Source organism: Cololabis saira, chromosome 10 (genome assembly GCF_033807715.1).
Source record: "Cololabis saira isolate AMF1-May2022 chromosome 10, fColSai1.1, whole genome shotgun sequence".
Taxonomy (NCBI): domain Eukaryota; kingdom Metazoa; phylum Chordata; class Actinopteri; order Beloniformes; family Belonidae; genus Cololabis; species Cololabis saira.
Window position 1 is genome coordinate 12,347,228 of NC_084596.1, and position 18,774 is coordinate 12,366,001.

At 40.6% G+C, this 18,774-nt stretch overlaps 2 protein-coding genes across 2 annotated transcripts; one reads left to right on the forward strand and one right to left on the reverse strand.

The window, feature by feature from the left end:
• Positions 1 to 1,474: 1,474 nt before the first annotated feature.
• LOC133452430 (ras-related protein Rab-8A-like) lies at positions 1,475 to 6,837 on the forward strand. Its single transcript, XM_061731723.1, has 8 exons — positions 1,475 to 1,624; positions 2,106 to 2,166; positions 3,144 to 3,204; positions 3,290 to 3,367; positions 3,445 to 3,534; positions 3,661 to 3,726; positions 5,552 to 5,602; positions 5,729 to 6,837. Exons 1-8 carry the CDS (start codon positions 1,501 to 1,503, stop codon positions 5,816 to 5,818), a joined length of 621 nt encoding a protein of 206 aa, XP_061587707.1. The 5' UTR covers positions 1,475 to 1,500; the 3' UTR covers positions 5,819 to 6,837.
• A 2,448-nt stretch (positions 6,838 to 9,285) lies between these two features.
• Positions 9,286 to 16,154, reverse strand: cib3 (calcium and integrin binding family member 3). Its single transcript, XM_061731001.1, has 6 exons — positions 15,920 to 16,154; positions 15,073 to 15,107; positions 14,758 to 14,869; positions 11,164 to 11,311; positions 9,513 to 9,708; positions 9,286 to 9,427 (listed from the first exon to the last, which is right to left on the reverse strand). Exons 1-6 carry the CDS (start codon positions 15,968 to 15,970, stop codon positions 9,406 to 9,408), a joined length of 564 nt encoding a protein of 187 aa, XP_061586985.1. The 5' UTR covers positions 15,971 to 16,154; the 3' UTR covers positions 9,286 to 9,405.
• Between the last annotated feature and the right edge of the window lie 2,620 nt (positions 16,155 to 18,774).

Consider the following 18,774-nt stretch of genomic DNA (forward strand, 5'->3'; position numbering starts at 1 on the left):
AGGACTACGACGGTGGTTCACTTCTTACCGGGGTACATCGCCATGGTAACTTATGCTGAACAGCTAACCTGCTCCGGAGCAGGTTATGTTCGAGATACAGATCGCCGGGTATAAAAGCACCGCCCACTGACCAATCAGCTCTCTTGGAAAATGGCATGCCCTTTCGAAGAGAATCCAGTGGAGCTCGGTGCGCGGATCGTGAGAGGATCCCTCCGATCTTCTTCTTGTCATTTTTTTTTTCTGTTTGCTGCAAGTAATGTCAATGCTATTTCATTGTGCTTTTGTATACTGATATCATCCTAAAACAGAGAGTGATAGAAACACTAAAGCCTTGTACTTGTTGTACTTCTAAGATATGAAAGTGAGCCTACTTACCGCTTTGAATTATGTTTTTATATTTATTTTTTATTTGCTCCCATGTGAGTTTCACTCCGCTGGGGTTGCAGCTGAAGGAATGAGGCTACAATTGTCATACACGCCATACGAATACATCTAAGCAACACATGCATTTAACAGAATAGACAACTGTAATTATAGTCAGATCTACTTATGCCCTAATGATGGGGCAGTGATGTTTATATCCCTATGAACTTACGCATTTATACAGTCAGCGATCTTTTGCCAGCTGTCTTTCCTGCATTTTGCAGCTGCAACTGTGTTGCTTTTTGCCTGTATTATATGCCTATACTCATCATATTTCCGTAAAATTATTGTTTGCTCTTCGCTACTGAAATAAGCGGCTCTGACAGCGGACTTCTCCATGCTTGCGATTGGTCATGCGCTGAAAACACCGCCCCTTTTATGTGCACGCGCTCATATCCAGATTGGAGAAACCTGGGTTGATATACCGAGTTGATAACCGCCGTCGTGTGACCGCTTAGCGTGATTGCAATTGTCCGGGTTAGTGAATCTGGATAAGGAAAAGATATCCTGGGTATGTTGAACTTGCTTCGTAGTACAGGCCCCAGGAGGAGGCAGGAAAACAGCAGAGAAGTGAGCCACATGTTGGCTACGGGCAGGTACGAATGTAAACAGAACGTTGACATAAAGTAATTGTCGAGCCCATCAAAAATTTTAAAAATATTAATTCAGACTAAAAAAAAAAAAAATGTATGGAGTAGCAATACTTTCATTCTGTACACCTCAAAATGCACCGTGGATGTATTATTTTTTTAGAAATATATTTTTAATAAATATTCTACATATTCAACCTTTAAGTCTGAAAATACATTTGTTCAATTTTGAATAATTTAGGGTATTTTTATTGGGTGGGACAATTCATGTTTTTCAGAAATTGGGGGGGACATGTCCCCCCCGTCCCCCCCGGGATCTACACCCATGCCAACAACAAGAAAACCGTTTTGGACTTTATGCTCCATTGCAGTACCGTCCACGGCCTCTGGGCGCCGCTGCGCTCTGATTCCGGGCCAGCAGGGGGCGCCGTTTCCGCCTCGCCACATCCCTTCTGCGCCGGGCGGGATTTCCGCAATAATACTAAGTATGGCAAAAACATACGACTATTTGTTTAAATTACTGTTAATCGGGGACTCTGGTGTCGGGAAGACCTGCGTCCTGTTCAGGTTTTCGGAGGACGCCTTCAACTCGACGTTTATCTCAACAATAGGTAGGTGTTTTTAGAGGAATATGAACAGCTTTTTTGTGTGTTTACAATACGCGCTGGGGCTACCGCTCTGGGTGCGTCTACTTCCTGGAGAGCCGTGTAGAAGACTGGGGAGTGACAAACATCTGACAATAAAAGACAAATCATGATTATTTCTCCAAGTTTTATTCATACATATAATTCCTAAGGATTTAAGGTAGATAAACAGTTAGTGAAATAATAGATATATCATTGACTCATGCCGGAATGATGGCCATAATAGCAGCTGGAACCGTCTACTTTCTGGCAGCTCACCGGAAAACCCCGATGTAAAGCACATTTATTAGAATAATAAAACAGCTTAAAAGCGTCTTTCTGCGTTTTTTAAAAAGTTTTCCTTCTCATTGTTGTGTATGCCGAATCTATAAGGCGTTATTGTAAATTAATGACAGGATTAAAGCAGATTTAGAGCTAACATTATCAATATCCTTCTTTATCCTTGCAGGCATTGATTTCAAGATTAGGACAATAGAACTTGACGGAAAGAAGATAAAGTTACAGATATGGTAAGTTTATTATTGCTTTTTAATGCTGCTTGACTTGTATGAAGGTGGGATTTGTCAATAATTTCCTGTTAGTTTTTATGGCATACACTAAGTACTCGAGTTTTAAAAAGAAATCAGGGGGGGTGGTGGATTTTATCATATGGGGACAGATAATTTGTGCTGATTACAAATAATATAATATATTACAAATAATAGCAGTGACCAAAACACCTGCAGAAATACTGCAGGAATGACATAGCAGCAGTTAAATGCAGCCTTCTGTAAGCTTTAAATATCCACTGGGCTTACATAAAAATACATCAAAACACAACAATAAAAAACAGTTTTCTGAACTTATCAATATGACTCTGTCCTTCACAGGATAAGTAAAATGGATCACTGCAAAAACTCAAAATCTTAACAAGAATATTTGTCTTATTTCTAGTTAAAATGTCTCATTTTAGTAAAAAAAATCTAATTACACTTAAAACAAGACTCATCAATGGAAAAAACTACAATTTTCACCTGTTTCAAGTAGATTTTCACTTGAAATAAGTAGAAAAATCTGCCAGTGGAACAAGATTTTTTTGCTTGTAATGAGAAGATAAATCTTGTCCCACTGGCAGATTTTTCTACTTACCGGTATTTCAAGTGAAAATTTACTTGAAACAGGTGAAAATTGTCAAATAAGTTATTTTTCTGGTGATGACTCTAAATGTTGAAATAGCAGTAAAACCACATTCATTGATGAAATGACATAAGGGATGGAAAGGAGGGATGGCAGTTTTACAGGGGGGATAATTTTGACCGTTTTTATTTCAGGGGGGGATGATTTGGATCGTTTTTATTTCAGGGGGGGATGGCATGCCCCCTCATCCCCCCCCAACTCGAGTACTGCATACACTCATTTTTGCACAAAGGTGCCATTGACCCTCAATGATGATAATAATAATGATGATAATAATAGATTGGTTGACCATTACTTCATGCTCTTACAGGGACACGGCTGGCCAAGAGCGTTTCAGAACAATCACAACGGCCTATTATAGAGGAGCAATGGTGTGTATCTTCATGTGTTAACAGTCCAAAGCTCTTAACCTGTATTTATTGCAGAATGTGTAATATGCTTCTCTTTGTTAAATAGGGCATCATGCTCGTCTATGACATCACCAATGAGAAATCCTTTGAAAATATCAAGAACTGGATAAGAAACATAGAGGAAGTATGTATTGTACCGGATGTGTTCCTTTTTTATATTTTTTTTAAATTTTTTTTAATCGTTAAAATTGTTTATTGCAGCATGCTTCAAGTGATGTGGAGAAGATGGTTCTTGGCAACAAATGTGACATCAATGACAAGAGGCAGGTGTCCAAAGACAGGGGAGAAAATGTAAGAAAAATATTTTTATCTTAAAATTTAGATCAGTTTATCTGTATGCTAGTTATCTAACAGGGGAACTGTAAAGTAGACTGAATAAAAATGTAAGTGGCATGTTTCCCTTTTACTTTCTTTCAGCTTGCCTTAGAGTATGGAATCAAGTTCATGGAGACCAGTGCGAAGGCCAACATAAATGTGGAAAATGTAAGCATCCAATTATCCTTGAAGATAATTTATGTTGTTGTTTTGTTTTTATTGTTTGGTTTTAAAAAATATGCTAATTTTAATAGATTGATTAAACTAGCACACTATATTATGTGTCCTGTGCCTGAGAATGAATTAACTTTGACATGAAATAATGAAAGGAATAATTTGAAACTCAAGCGTCTGTTGTGCATAGAACTGATATGAAATACGTTTTTCTTTAATTAACAGATTGTTATTCTTAGCTGGTGTTAAACTGATACTGGTTCTGGACCATTTGATACCAACGTTTCAATATGCCCCAGATGGTGCAGTTATTGGTATTTAATATACATTAATTCTATCTGTGCATTTATGAGGATGATGCTGCTAAAATTAGACAATAAGGTTTATTTAATGAATGAGTTTGCATCCTGCAGGTTTCCAGGCATTGCCAAACTCTTGAGTTATTTGGCTGACTTCACCAGAAGTAATTTAAATGTTGCAAAATACATAGAGATTGTTTCCTGTCAAATAGTAATAGTAAGTCAGACGCAGCCTCCTCCTGGCTGATGATATTTACCAATATAAAGATGCTCTACACTTATATGAAATGCCTGTCCTGACTTTGTTAAATTGAGGTGACATTCATCATTGTACTGACGATGCACCTCACATCTTTTAAGCACTGAGTTGCTTTGAAAAAACTCCCACAGAGGACGTCAGTCAGCCAGCAGCTTTGACGGTGGACTGAAGGGATTTTAGATATTCTTGAGTAGCAGACAAGTGACAAAAACACCAGGATGTCACAGAGCTGTGCCTTAGTTTACTTGAGAAGATTTGTGGATGATAAGTCCAGGCAAATCAAATTAGTTAAGATGCATCATAGCCTGCTTTGAATAATTGTTTATAAATTGTAAGCATGAAGTTGTTAACCTGAGTTTAAAATTGGTCGGAGACCTTTCTCGAGAACAGATGATAAGAAGTCACGTTGTGCAGGGTCAAATTTGTTGGTATCCTTCAGTTAAAGAAAGAACAACCCATAATAGTCACTGAAATAACTTGATATTTACGAAAGTAATGATAAGTCAACAATATTAATAACTGAAAATCAACTGATCAAAATCTTATAGTGCTTTCAATTAATATAATCATTCAACAATCTACTGAAACGGACCTTGACAAATTAGTTTGTACCCTAGAAAATGTTGAAAATAATTTGATTATTGATTAAGGTAATATTGACACAAACAGGATCAGCATCAGTTATACCAGTGTCTCCCAACCTGGGGGGGCGTGAAACTTTGTCTGCTTTGAAATTATGCAGTTGTAAAAATTATATTTGCGAATGAGTCATTCATAAGACATTGTTAGGAATAATTTATGAATGTCTTGAATATTTTTTGTTTTTTTTATACACTGGTGACAAACACAGGAAATTATTTCATTCCTTATTATTATATCATTACTCAACATTTAATCTACTCCCACAGGTTGTTAAAGGAAAAATGTTAAAACATTGTTGGTCTCATATTAAGAGACATTTTTCAGAAATATTTTTATCTCCTTTTATGTCCTTTTGTGCGTATTTTATACATTGGTGACATTGGAGAAAAACAAAGTCATATGTATACAGAGTAAACCAAAGAGAAATGTATCAAAAAAACATAATTAATGTTCATATTTTCAATTAAAGACTATTTTGGTGCTAGTGCGTACAGATCGGGGGGCCTGACTGGTCTTAGACACAAGTAGGGGGGGCTCCAAGGAAAAAAGGTTGGGAACCACTGAGTTATACACTTTAGTCTGAATATGATATTTCATGTCTATTTTTTTGGGCTCACAGGCATTTTTGACGCTAGCGAGAGACATCAAATCAAAAATGGACACAAAATTGGTAAGTTTGGTAATAAAACTTGTTTTACTTTATAATAATATACAAGTATGGAAATTGAGAAACTAAACATTTCTCAATTTATTCTGGAAAGAAAAGAAAAAGACCTCTTTGTTTTATTTGTTGCAGGAGGGCAACACACCACAGGGAAGCACACACGGAGTCAAGATCTCGGAGCCTCAGAAAAAGTCCAGCTTCTTCCGCTGCAGTCTTCTCTGAGGACCGAAGACTTCGGCGCCGGCAACAGGCCGGCTGGACGTAAACGGACTGTGCTTGCTTCTAGCACTTCCTGCCTCCTCCCTTTTCTCTCTTTCCTCCTTCCTCTTCCTCTCCAACCATCGCCTGTCCTCCGGGTTTGCATATACCACTATTGTCTGTAAGCGGAGGACTTCCTCTCCACTCTTCCTCTCCGGAATGCTTCCAGGTGCATCTCTTCCATTTAAGGCGATCTTTTGTCTTCACGGGTCAGAGTTCTTGGCTGGTGGTGGACTTGGCCTAAAGCATGATCCAGATGTTCTACTTCACGTTAAAAAAAAACACAGCTCTTAACTTTGTATTACGCACACATATTCCACACAGCCTGTAGCACATTCAAGGACGAAAAAAAAACCTTTATATTATTGTAATAGTTTTCAAATTGGAATACAAATGTGATATTTAGATCTATTTTTAATAAAACTCTCCCATTTATGTGACAAAGGGTAACCAGAGTCTGACAGGCTTGGCTGCAGTGAAACAGAGTTGTTTATCTTTATTTTGACAACACCAGCTGGGAATCATATCACACATTGTGTAAACAAGATCAGAGGTTTATTGGAGGTTTTTTTTTTTAATTTTCCTTTCACTCATTTAGTTGTCTCTAGTTTGTTTTCAGTTCTTGACAATCATATATGACTAAAACGGTGCTCTTCATCATGCCCCGATTAATGCCTCTAATTTTTTTTCACTGGGATTTAAGTCCTAGAAAGCAAAATTTGCCACATTTTAAATTGAACTAGTTGAGATTTCCGTCGTTTCTGCTTTCCAAGGATCAGCGGAAAGTCGGGTGGCATGTTTCTGTCAGGCTTCTCTGAAGTGATAAAACTTGCAAGACAGTTAAAACATGCTTTCACTGTGATCCAGGAAAATTTCTGAAAATACTTTACCATTTCTCCTGCAATTAACATGTAACTTGCATTTTAAAATGCTATTAGAATACCCAGTAGCCCGAGGAGAAGCCTTCAAGTTTAAACAAATCCCAATTTTATATATGGTGTAGCATTTGAGAGATGTGTTTGGGTCTTTTGCTTAAAAATTTACGAAAAGTAAAGCTGTTGCTTTACTTTTACTAATGTGTTTGGAGTTGAAATAATTAGACATTTTAAAGTATTTTAAGCCATTAATTATCTCTGAATCTTTTTTTAATTTTCTGTTCCAGCTCTCGTTTACTGCCAAGCTACTTGTCATTTCTGGTTATTTGATCAGCAATTAAAAAGACTGGAAGGTTCACACAGTCCGGCCCTTCACCCTGCCAACCACGCAGCTCTCCCAGCACTTTACCAATAAATCGTGTCTCGTGTGTAGTCTGTGCCAAGTGATAGATCTGCGATTCAGAAATACAACTTTGATCTTTTGAGCCTTTGTAATATAAAGGCACTATAATACCAATATTTTATATCACTCACTTATAAATGACTTGATCTTTCATGCTGTGTCACTGCTAATTGTTGAGAGTCCTGCTCACGTAACTTCCAGTGTAATTTATGTAAACTGTTACACACAGTATGTACATATGGAATATAAGATTTTTACCGTCTGCCCAAGTTGCAGTTTATAAATGGGGTTTTTTTTTTTCGGCTTACATGACAGCAGGCATGGCCAAATCTCATTTGAAGTATTCCTTTCTCCCATGTTTTTGCTCAATTGTAGACTTTAACTTTGAAAGCTAGGTGGCACCACAGGCCAGATCTGCATCTTAGGTGAGCACCCAAACTTGAATTTAGGTCAGTATTATATTGAGGCCAACAAGGCACAGTTGACTTGAACCGTGCTCTTCAAATGTGTACTTTTAAAATCTCACTCTGTTAATTTTACCTCGTCGTTTGCCTCCCCACATTTGTTGCTTGTCTGTCAATCAAGTTTATTAATGCAGAATATCAAGGGGGGAAGTCTGTTTTCGCTTGCTTGCATTATTTTAATATCAGATCTTTTGGGACCTCATGATTACCATGACCGTTTGTCTTAACCGCTAGTACTCAGTTGTCATTGGTGAGCTATGCATTGTGAATCTTGGACCTGTGCATATGTGTGTATGTGTGTGTGCGCGTGTGTGTGTGATGTACTTATCAGACATACTTGTAGACCTGTACAGTTGAATGTACGGGCTTATGTTATTTTTCTATGTTGTCATTCACTGAGCCAAAAGGAGGAAATGTTCATTTACACAACTTTAGCCTCGAAAAAAAGGCTTGTTGAACAGGAATTGTCTAAAATTGCTCTCTTGTTTGGGTGATACTGTAGCTTTAAGTCGTGCACAACCGCATACAGAGCAGGCAGGCAGAGCTCAAGCTGTATGTTTCTTTTTCCCATTGCGCTTCTTTCTTTTATTTTTATTTTTTTATCATATCACTTTCTTGAAGATTCCAATCACATATCATAAGAAGATTGACATCCCTTTCAGCAGCCATGTTTTCATTCCATCTTATATGAAGTTTACTGGGAGAATAAAAGTTTTTTTTTTTTGCTGGGAATAAAAATGGGGAGACACATTGTAAATATCACATGGAAAAAAGAGATGTACTTAAATTGTACTCTACTTTTTAAACCCATCTAAAATCTATCTACAGCTTGTAGATATGTGAACTTTTGAGTAATAAAATAAGAAAAATCAAATCAAATGTGACTTCTGTACTTTGTTTCAGTGTTTTATTTGGCTGATTATCAAAAGCAGCGGGTTGACTGGAGTTTGACTTAACCGGCCGACTGCACTGCCGGAATATTCTGGCATGTGGTTCTTTGATAGTTCATTGTAACCGAACCCCTCTTGATACAAAGCAAAAGAATTGTTGTTGGACATAATTAATGAGCCATATCTTGATGGATAAGCTGCACGGATCCATGGCTGGTTTAATGTCTGATGCTGAAATAACAAAGGAAATGGGTTTGGTGCAAACATAACCTCAAACTCTTGACAGTAAGGTGGGGTTTTTTTGTATTTTTTTTTTAATACTGCTTTCTGAATTTATTTTTCTTAATGCTAAATATTAAATACAATTATTTTCCTTCCTTCCCTGAAGATGAAGGTTTTCTTATCACTCCAGGTGTCCAGTAGGATTTTTTAGCAAGGCTCTTGGGGCTTTTTTTTTCCAAGCCAAAAGAAAATAAATCTTGGTTTAGTTTAGTTTATTTATTTAGCAATATAAGACAAATATGAACAAAAAATGAAAAACAATGGAATAACATGCAAGCAAAGGAAGAATTCTGGTGGCTTATATAGAATCCTTTCCATATATGAATAAAAAACAAAACAAAGCTACACAAGGGAGAGTAAAAAAAAAAACAAAAAAACACAAGAAAATGTAACTCAGATCAAATAATGAACATTACAAAGATGAAACAATAAGATAGTTCTTTAAATGTTTTTTGAATATTGGCAAGGATGGTGATGATTTAAGAGATTTATTGAGTGAATTCCACAAGTGGGGGCTTCTGTAACTGATGAAAGATTGATGTTTCCATGTTCTACAAAACGGTAAATTAAAATCATCTTTGTGCCTTGTGGCATAAGAATGAATATCGGAATTAACACAAAAGAAATCTTGAAACCCTTATATCCTTATGTGGAAGGTGCTGTGGAAACAAAATCGGTTCAGATCATTTGATGATGTAAACGCTGATATACTGACATACTGGAACCGGTTGCTGCTGGTTTTACCTGAGAAAATCTGGAGCTCTGACAATCATGTGCTGGAAATCCTCGAGTGAGAGACGCCCGTCGTTGTCCAGATCTGCCTCGTCTATCACCTTCTCACAAACCATCCCCACCTCTTCCTCTGTGAGCTCGTTACGGGTCAGCTTGTTCAGCGTCTTCTCTAGGTCGGATTTGCAGATGAAGTCATCGTTGTTAAAATCTGAAGAGGAAAAAAGACAAAACAAAAAAAAAACACTGATATAACGCATCCCTGCTTTTCAAAGGTGTCTGCTGATTATTGTTGTGATGTTGGACTCGGTTAGTGACAGGTGTGTTTGGGCAGAACCCCTTCACCACTGATCCGTTTATGGTGAAACAACACATCAGTAAGACGGATGGTTACTTTTATTTCTTGTATATTTTGTTACGCTGCTCTGGCTTACTGAGGAAATGTTATCCGTTTTTTTTATTATGGAGCAGATTCATGACACACCTAGTGTTTTGTTAGGATCATCCGTCCTATTCAACATTCTGCACTCATCCTGAAAGTCGTCTTCCCTTCCCTACTTTTACTTTTATAAGTCTTAATTAGGAAGCATCAGTTTTCTTGACCCACTGTGATGAATGTAACTTTTTCATCTGTCATCTCCTGTTAACTGACCATTAAAAAGGGAGAAAAAAACAGTTGATGGGAAAAATTGAGCTTTAGACATGCTTATTTCCTCTGTAATGACCTTTCTTTATTATTTAAATATTCCATGCAGCAATTAATGATGCATATAAGTTCATAACCAGGTTCCTTCACCATGCAGGTTACTTTACTATATAACTCAATGCATGATTGTTATGTTGCAAAACGTTTCCAATAATTAGAAGTATTTCCCTCAGAGGATTTTGAGCTGGTGCCATGTAACTGGATGCAGACATATTTAACATCCTTTCATTTTAAGGAGACAGAAGTTGTAAAGAGTTCTACGAAAAATTTCTACGAAAATTCTAAAGTTTGACACATTTTTTCTTGGATACTGTTATTTATCTTCTGGTTTCATTTGGATACCTCTATAATTTTGAAGTTGAAATGACAGGAGAAATATTTTCGCTTTGTTTCCCTTTAAGTATTCAATGATATGGGACATTGTTTTTTATTCTTTTAATAAAGCTTCTGAATCACATTTTATTACAAAAAAATGTCACGAGATGAGAATATATTAGAGTAGTGGCAGAATTTGACATTTCTTTTTCTTTTTTAATTTCTAAATAAACTTTGGGACCAGTTTTCATGTTAGTATAGACATATTGGTATAATGTTTTTAATACTAGAGTATGACCTAATTACCTCATATTTTGCAAGTCAAAAGTAATTTTTATCTAAATGTTTATTTGTGCTCATGCCAGTTAACCTGTGAGGAAATCTGACTTTACTTGCTCACTTATTCATGTTCTCAATTTCTCGTGTCTGGGAAGTCTGGGAAACTTGGAATGGTTGCTACACACTCACACCATAAATGTAGAATACAAATGTAGAGGATTCCCTCTAAATAGTGGTTATTTTTGCACATAAAGCAGTAGGATCTAGCAGAATTAAGAGTTAGGATGTCATGTCTCAGCAAAAGAGTGAAAACTGGATCTCCTTCTTTGTTTGAATTACTAACAAAGTACATATTTTATATTTTACCATAGATTTTGAAAGCGTAGTAGGCCTTGAGGTCACGGGGAGCCATCTCGCTGAGGACGGAGAACATGTCCAGGAAGTCGTCCAGGGTCATGTTCCCTTCTCCGTCCTCCGAAAAAACCTCAGCGATTCTCTGGCGGAATGGGTTGTCCTGGATAACGGAGGGGACACGCCAGAGCTTATGAGACAACCACATAAAATGTTCAAACACAGAAAATTTTGAGTCTTGAGCTGCAAACTGTTGACTTATCTAAAAAAAGAAAGAGGACAGTGCTGTTTCACAGTTTAGAGCAGTGGTTCCCAACCTTTTTTCAATGGAGCCCCCCCTACTTGTGTCTAAGACCAGCCGGGCCCCCCGACCTATATGTACTAGCAGCAAAAGAGTAAAGTTATTCGTTACAAACCGTTAATTGAAAAAATTAATTATGTTTTTTTGATACATTTCTCTTTGGTTTACCCTGTACTTTGTTTTTCTCACCTTCCTTTTGTGTCACCAATGTATCAAATACACACAAAAAATAATTGCAAGGACATAAAAATATTTCTGAAAAATGTCTCTTTTAATATGAGAGCAACATTTTTTAACATTTTTCCTTTAACAACCTGTCGGAGTAGTAGTATGATCAAATGTTGAATAATGATATAATAATACGTTTTTAAGTTTTTATCCTGATAAATAACTTTGCTTGCATTATTTTAAAATGACCAAAATATATTTTCAAGTGGGTTTATACAGACTTGGATTACTGTATTCTGTCAGGGTTTGACACTTCCCCCCAGTTTGAGTTTCAGTTCTGTCCCTCCTGTTTCCCCTTTGCCCTGATTGTGTCTGCACCTGTGTCTCGTCGTGTCTCGTTATCCCCTGTGTATATCTGGTCTTGTCATTCCTTTGTTGCCTGTCGGTCCGTACTGTTTGTTCCCTCCATGTACTCCTGGTTTTTACGTGAGTTTATCTTGATCCTGCCAAGCAGTGCTTTTGTTTTTTGCCTTTTGGAATAAACCCTTGTGTTTTTTTGAGAACTCCTGCCTCCAGCCTCCCTCTCTCTCCTTGCGTTTGGGTCCTCAACACCACGCCTTGTGACAGAACGGCCCGACCAGCATGGACCCAGCAGGAGAGAGTGCATCGGCCCCTGCTCCGGTGATGGTCCCGGACCCCCCGCAGCCTGCGCCTCGGACCCGGGTACCCCCGCAGCCTGCGCCTCGGACCCAGGTACCCCCGCAGCCAACGCCACGGACCCGGGTCCCCACTCAGGCAGCTCCGGGGATCCTCTGCCCCCCGACGCCGGCTCCCCGCATCCTGTCTGCCCCTGTTCCGGCGCCCCGCAGCCTGTCTGCCCCTGTTCCGGCGCCCCGCAGCCTGTCTGCCCCTGTTCCGGCGCCCCGCAGCCTGTCTGCCCCTGTTCCGGCGCCCCGCAGCCTGTCTGCCCCTGTTCCGGCGCCCCGCAGCCTGTCTGCCCCTGTTCCGGCGCCCCGCAGCCTGTCTGCCCCTGTTCCGGCGCCCCGCAGCCTGTCTGCCCCTGTTCCGGCGCCCCGCAGCCTGTCTGCCCCTGTTCCGGCGCCCCGCAGCCTGTCTGCCCCTGTTCCGGCGCCCCGCAGCCTGTCTGCCCCTGTTCCGGCGCCCCGCAGCCTGTCTGCCCCTGTTCCGGCGCCCCGCAGCCTGTCTGCCCCTGTTCCGGCGCCCCGCAGCCTGTCTGCCCCTGTTCCGGCGCCCCGCAGCCTGTCTGCCCCTGTTCCGGCGCCCCGCAGCCTGTCTGCCCCTGTTCCGGCGCCCCGCAGCCTGTCTGCCCCTGTTCCGGCGCCCCGCAGCCTGTCTGCCCCTGTTCCGGCGCCCCGCAGCCTGTCTGCCCCTGTTCCGGCGCCCCGCAGCCTGTCTGCCCCTGTTCCGGCGCCCCGCAGCCTGTCTGCCCCTGTTCCGGCGCCCCGCAGCCTGTCTGCCCCTGTTCCGGCGCCCCGCAGCCTGTCTGCCCCTGTTCCGGCGCCCCGCAGCCTGTCTGCCCCTGTTCCGGCGCCCCGCAGCCTGTCTGCCCCTGTTCCGGCGCCCCGCAGCCTGTCTGCCCCTGTTCCGGCGCCCCGCAGCCTGTCTGCCCCTGTTCCGGCGCCCCGCAGCCTGTCTGCCCCTGTTCCGGCGCCCCGCAGCCTGTCTGCCCCTGTTCCGGCGCCCCGCAGCCTGTCCGCCCCTGTTCCGGCGCCCCGCAGCCTGTCCGCCCCTGTTCCGGCGCCCCGCAGCCTGTCCGCCCCTGTTCCGGCGCCCCGCAGCCTGTCCGCCCCTGTTCCGGCGCCCCGCAGCCTGTCCGCCCCTGTTCCAGCGCCCCGCCTCCTGTCTGCCCCGACTCTGGCTCCCCGCCTCCTGTCAGCCCCGACTCTGGCTCCCCGCCTCCTGTCAGCCCCGACTCTTGTTCCTGAGGCGGTCCCGCAGCCAGTCTCTGTTCTGGAGGTGGTCTCTGTTCCCCTTCCTGAGGCGATCCTGGATGGATCTGCCGCAGTCCCAGACCGACCCCCTGACCAGTCTGCTGCAGTCCCAGACCGACCCCCTGACCAGCCTGCCGCAGTCCCAGACCGACCCCCTGACCAGTCTGCCGCAGTCCCAGACCGACCCCCTGTCCAGTCTGCCGCAATCCCAGGCCGACCCCCTGACCAGCCTGCCGCAGTCCCAGACAGACCCTCTGACCAGCCTGCCAAGCCCCCAGACCGACCCCCGGATCCGCCTCGCCTGTCTGCTCGGTCCCGAGGACGGCCCCCGGAACTTTGGCCGTGTGTGGTTTGGGCCCTCCTCCGGGCCCCCTCCGCCTGCCTTGGGTGTGGACTGTTGGGACATCTGGGATCTGTCCCTTGAGGGGGGGGGTACTGTCAGGGTTTGACACTTCCCCCCAGTTTGAGTTTCAGTTCTGTCCCTCCTGTTTCCCCTTTGCCCTGATTGTGTCTGCACCTGTGTCTCGTCGTGTCTCGTTATCCCCTGTGTATATCTGGTCTTGTCATTCCTTTGTTGCCTGTCGGTCCGTACTGTTTGTTCCCTCCATGTGCTCCTGGTTTTTACGTGAGTTTATCTTGATCCTGCCAAGCAGTGCTTTTGTTTTTTGCCTTTTGGAATAAACCCTTGTGTTTTTTTGAGAACTCCTGCCTCCAGCCTCCCTCTCTCTCCTTGCGTTTGGGTCCTCAACACCACGCCTTGTGACAGTATTCCATTAGGTGTGTTATTATGATTTTTTATGTATTTAACATGTGTAAATATAAGTTTTACAACTGCATATCCTCAAGGCAGACAAATTTTCGCGCCCCCCCGAGGGGGGGCCCGGACCCCAAGTTGGGAGACACTGGTTTAGAGGAAAGAATGATTTTGAGGATATTGGGTGTAGTTTTACTATGATCTACGACGGCTACCTCTCCCTTTGCCACTGACCAGTGTGCCAACACATGTTCATTTTGCTGTCGCTGCGTAAAGAAGCATATAATTGACCCATTTCTAACGAGTGTGTCCTCTTGGACCTGGGAGCCTTTAAAGGAGTTGGGTAACATATAACCTCTCAAACAATCCTGTCGATTAGTTGGTGATTAATTATGGATTTGGAACAGAGCGAGTGTGTGCAGCACCGGGCCTACCTTCAGCTCGGGCATGCTGCCAATCAGCTCATATGGTAACTTCACATCTGGCTGGCTGGTGTAGTCAAGAGGAACAAGCTGCGGTGCCAAATCCCGATAGCGGTAGAACAGTCTAGGGATGTTTAAAAGATATTCACTTGCAATATTAGATCATACGATGCAGCCTGGACCAACAGCAGGATCCTAGCAGCATCATTTAGAATTAAAGTATGGCATTGAACAGAAATAAAAGATTATTACTAGGGAGGACTTGGATATAATGATATGTAAGTAGAATAGCATCAACATTTTTTTTAACATTTGTTGTATGCTCACCTGAGAATTTCTTTCCTTGTGAAATACGTACAGTCCTGCAAAATCAAAGAGGTAATGGCGGGAAGGCAACGTCAGTGCAGGGAATACATTCAGACTTTCTACACTTGATGTTTATAGATGTTATACGGACAATTTACTTAAAGTAATACTATTAAAAGCTTACTGTACTAGATTTAAGTTACTGAACCGTATAACACTTCCTGTCTATGCTGTTATATTAATTTTCATTAATTTATGCCATATTTTAGCTATTGCTGTGTTGTAGCTAGTCAGGGCTAAACTTATGATTTATCTGCTTTGGATATGTTAAATGTTGCACTCTTTGGGAGCTTTTAAGCTTATTTTATCTGTACTGTTGCTTTACATTGACTATGATAAACTTAAATTTTGTTTTAACAATATAAAGGAAACAAAAATATTCTCCAATTAAAGTAGCATCAAGCACTCAGCCCTTAAATCACATCAATTCCTAAAGTTATTGTCCTTGTGCATTTGTCATCACACGTTTTGTTTTGCAGGAGTCAAACTTATAAAATTAAGCTTTTATAAATGTCATAAATAGGCATTTTGATAGTAATTTTGTAATTTTGTCTCTCAAATTCTTGAAAGATTGACTTTTACATGCATCAACTTTGGAGGATAAGAAAAAAAATCAGATCAGCAAACACGATCAGAGACCAGCACACGTGAAGGGCTGCATCACAAGACCCTGGATGTTCTTCTTTTGGTGAATAAACAATAATATAAAATAAAAAACAAAAAAAAAAAATAGAGAGACAGTGTAATTTGTTCTGCATAAAAATCCAAGAAGTGAAAGGTCTCACACAGAAAGCGGGCTGACACCCACCTGATAGGCGTCTAGCTGCTGTCCTGTAAAGTGGGTCTGTTTATTCCCCATTCCTGAAGCCCCGGTCACCAAGTCTAAGGTCCATCACTGCTCTCGCGTCCACTGTTAGTTTTTTTTAGTATGGCTAACGTAGATATGAAATACTTGAACAAAAGGAAGCCGGAGCCAAACAGGAGATCGGGTGTCCGGCTGCAGCAGGGCCTTTTGGCTGCCATTATAGTGGCAGCATTTTATCATTTTCTCATTCATTGTGAACAGAAGCCCCTCTGGTGATGAATAAAAGCAGCCGTCAAGCATCGTGCCAAGTGGTTTCAACCCCCTTTAGTGCCACTCTATGGCCAGCGCTTTGTTCACTGCTCGGGTTACATTCTTTAGAGACGGGCTTTTGTGATGTGCAGAAAGAGTTTTTGATGAGAGATAAGTTTTGTACCGACCGGGAACTCCGCCATTGTATATGTGTAAAAAATATATTATGGTTTAATGCTCAGTTTACACCAGGTTACACATATGAGACCTAAACAAAACTGTGATGTTTACCCCATCATCACAATTATTAAGATGGGTCATAATAATATTTCCATTTATTTCACCTTTACATTACTCTGTTGCTCTTAACCCATTACAACCTTTAGATTACAAAGCGTCCTTGATCATTCAAACATTTTTAGGATACATTTTTTCATGCAACATATTTATACATATATATTTGACAGCTTATCTCCATTCCTTCTGAAAAATAATTTGCCAAAGCCCCCTTTTTTTGTTACCAAACACTATTATTTTACCATGCACTACCATGTAACCTGCAATTGCTGAAAACAAATTAAGAAACTGTTAATAGACCATTGTCTGATGATGAACTTCAGATTAAATCATATTAAGTGGCTAATGTTTAGTTAACGATTAGCTGGTGATCAGTTGAAAAAACAAATTGCTGAGTTACCCACAAGTTTGCGTGACTTAATTACTAATGACTCACAAAAAAGTACATTTGTAATATCTTTTTAAAGACTAATAAGACTAGACGGGGATACATAAGTATGATAAGGATGAATTACTTTAAATGGCCACTAACCAATAATAACCTAATCATTATTAATTCAGTCCCAAGCCACAAAGCAATTAGTCCCTATTTCTTCCCTTAGTTTTCATCCAAGCAAATATTTTGGGACTAAATTACTCAATTTCTACACTATAATCAACTGCTTGTACCGAGCTTAATAATAATAGTGGATAAGCAATACATATTTGCTTGTGAGTTTGGCCTAGAATTAAAGTAAAACAAAATATTGTAGCTTTTTCCCCCCTACGACTTCTACATGATATTCTATTAACTACAAGTGTAAGCAACCCCACGTTTACTGTCTTTTCAAACTGATACTAAAACTCCTCATATGAGAAACAAATTATTAGAAACATTCAAATCATCTTTATTGCAACCAATATTCAACGTGACTTCAAATCACAGCCTTAATATAAACACAATAATCTTCCCAAAATCGCATTTGTTTTTACAGTCGCAATTATTTGAATAATTGCACAACCAGGGAAATGACGTAGGAACTAAACAGCGCCCTCTGCTGGAAGAATGCAAATGGTGCTTTCAATGAATCCCGTTCTGGATGTGAGTTGTCAAATCAAAAAAGTAAAAGTACTCACTGCACTAAGTGAAGATTTCACCATGAGATTATTTTGATTATTTAAAAATACAGTATGATATACAGTCACACTAAAGTATGATGCCAAATTTACATAATTTAAGACCTCTAATTCCCAAATTGGGTGTGTTCATACAGGTGAGAAATTGAGATTACGGTAGAGCAATTTTCATTTCACAAATTTCTGTGAGATCATCTTGACTTGACTCAAAGTAATTTCTTTGATGTGGATGGGCGCTGCGGCTACAGCCAACTTACTGCAACACGAGTTATGCAGAGGCATACTTGATAGAAGAAAACACAGAGAAATAGTGCACAAGATGAAATATCAAGGTGCAGCGTTGTTGTAACATCTTCCCACAGCAAGTAAAACTGTATATTTTTAGCATTCGCTATTCATTGCTATCATGATACTTAAGGAAATACAATATGCCTCAAATTGATTTGTCAAATACGTTGTAGGAAAAGAAGTTGTTGTTGAATGTGGCCTTCAATGACTAGAGAATGGGGGGCCGAGAGGACATAAACCTGAGCTGCCTGTACAAGGGTTGTAGACAGACAGCTCACCTGGCTGCTATACTCATAAGAATAAAATAAAAAGAAGGAAGAATTTAACTGCAGGCTTGCTACGATCAAACCTGTCATGTCACTTGTGAAGACAATTGACTTTCCTACTAATTAATCTCTGCCCTTTTTGTCTCTGATGGGTTTTTTTAAAATGCTTTTTTAAGATATATTCTGTTGCTTCCAAGCCGAGAGTTGTTATAAGTAATGCTAGAATTATTCCCAGCTATACCAGTTTTTCCAGTATGTAACAATCAGTGTGCAACTGTGCTTAAAACTATTCACGCATTAGCAACATTTCAAATTGATGGAGGGAAACTTTTGATTGCTATTGTGCCATAACAGATTAGTTTTGTTACCGAATTGCAGAGGTGTCAAGTAAAGAAGTACAAATACTTCGTTACCTTACTTAAGTAGAAATTTTGGTTATCTATACTTCACTGGAGTAATTATTTTTCAGACGACTTTTTACTTTTACTCCTTATATTTTCATGCAATTATCTGTACTTTTTACTCCTTACATTTTAAAAATTTCATTTCGGCCTTTAAAAGAAAACTATCCAGTTAAAGGAGCTTGAGGCCGGATTTTGGCAGGATTTATGAAAAAAATCCGTATACATTTTAAGTTTTCTA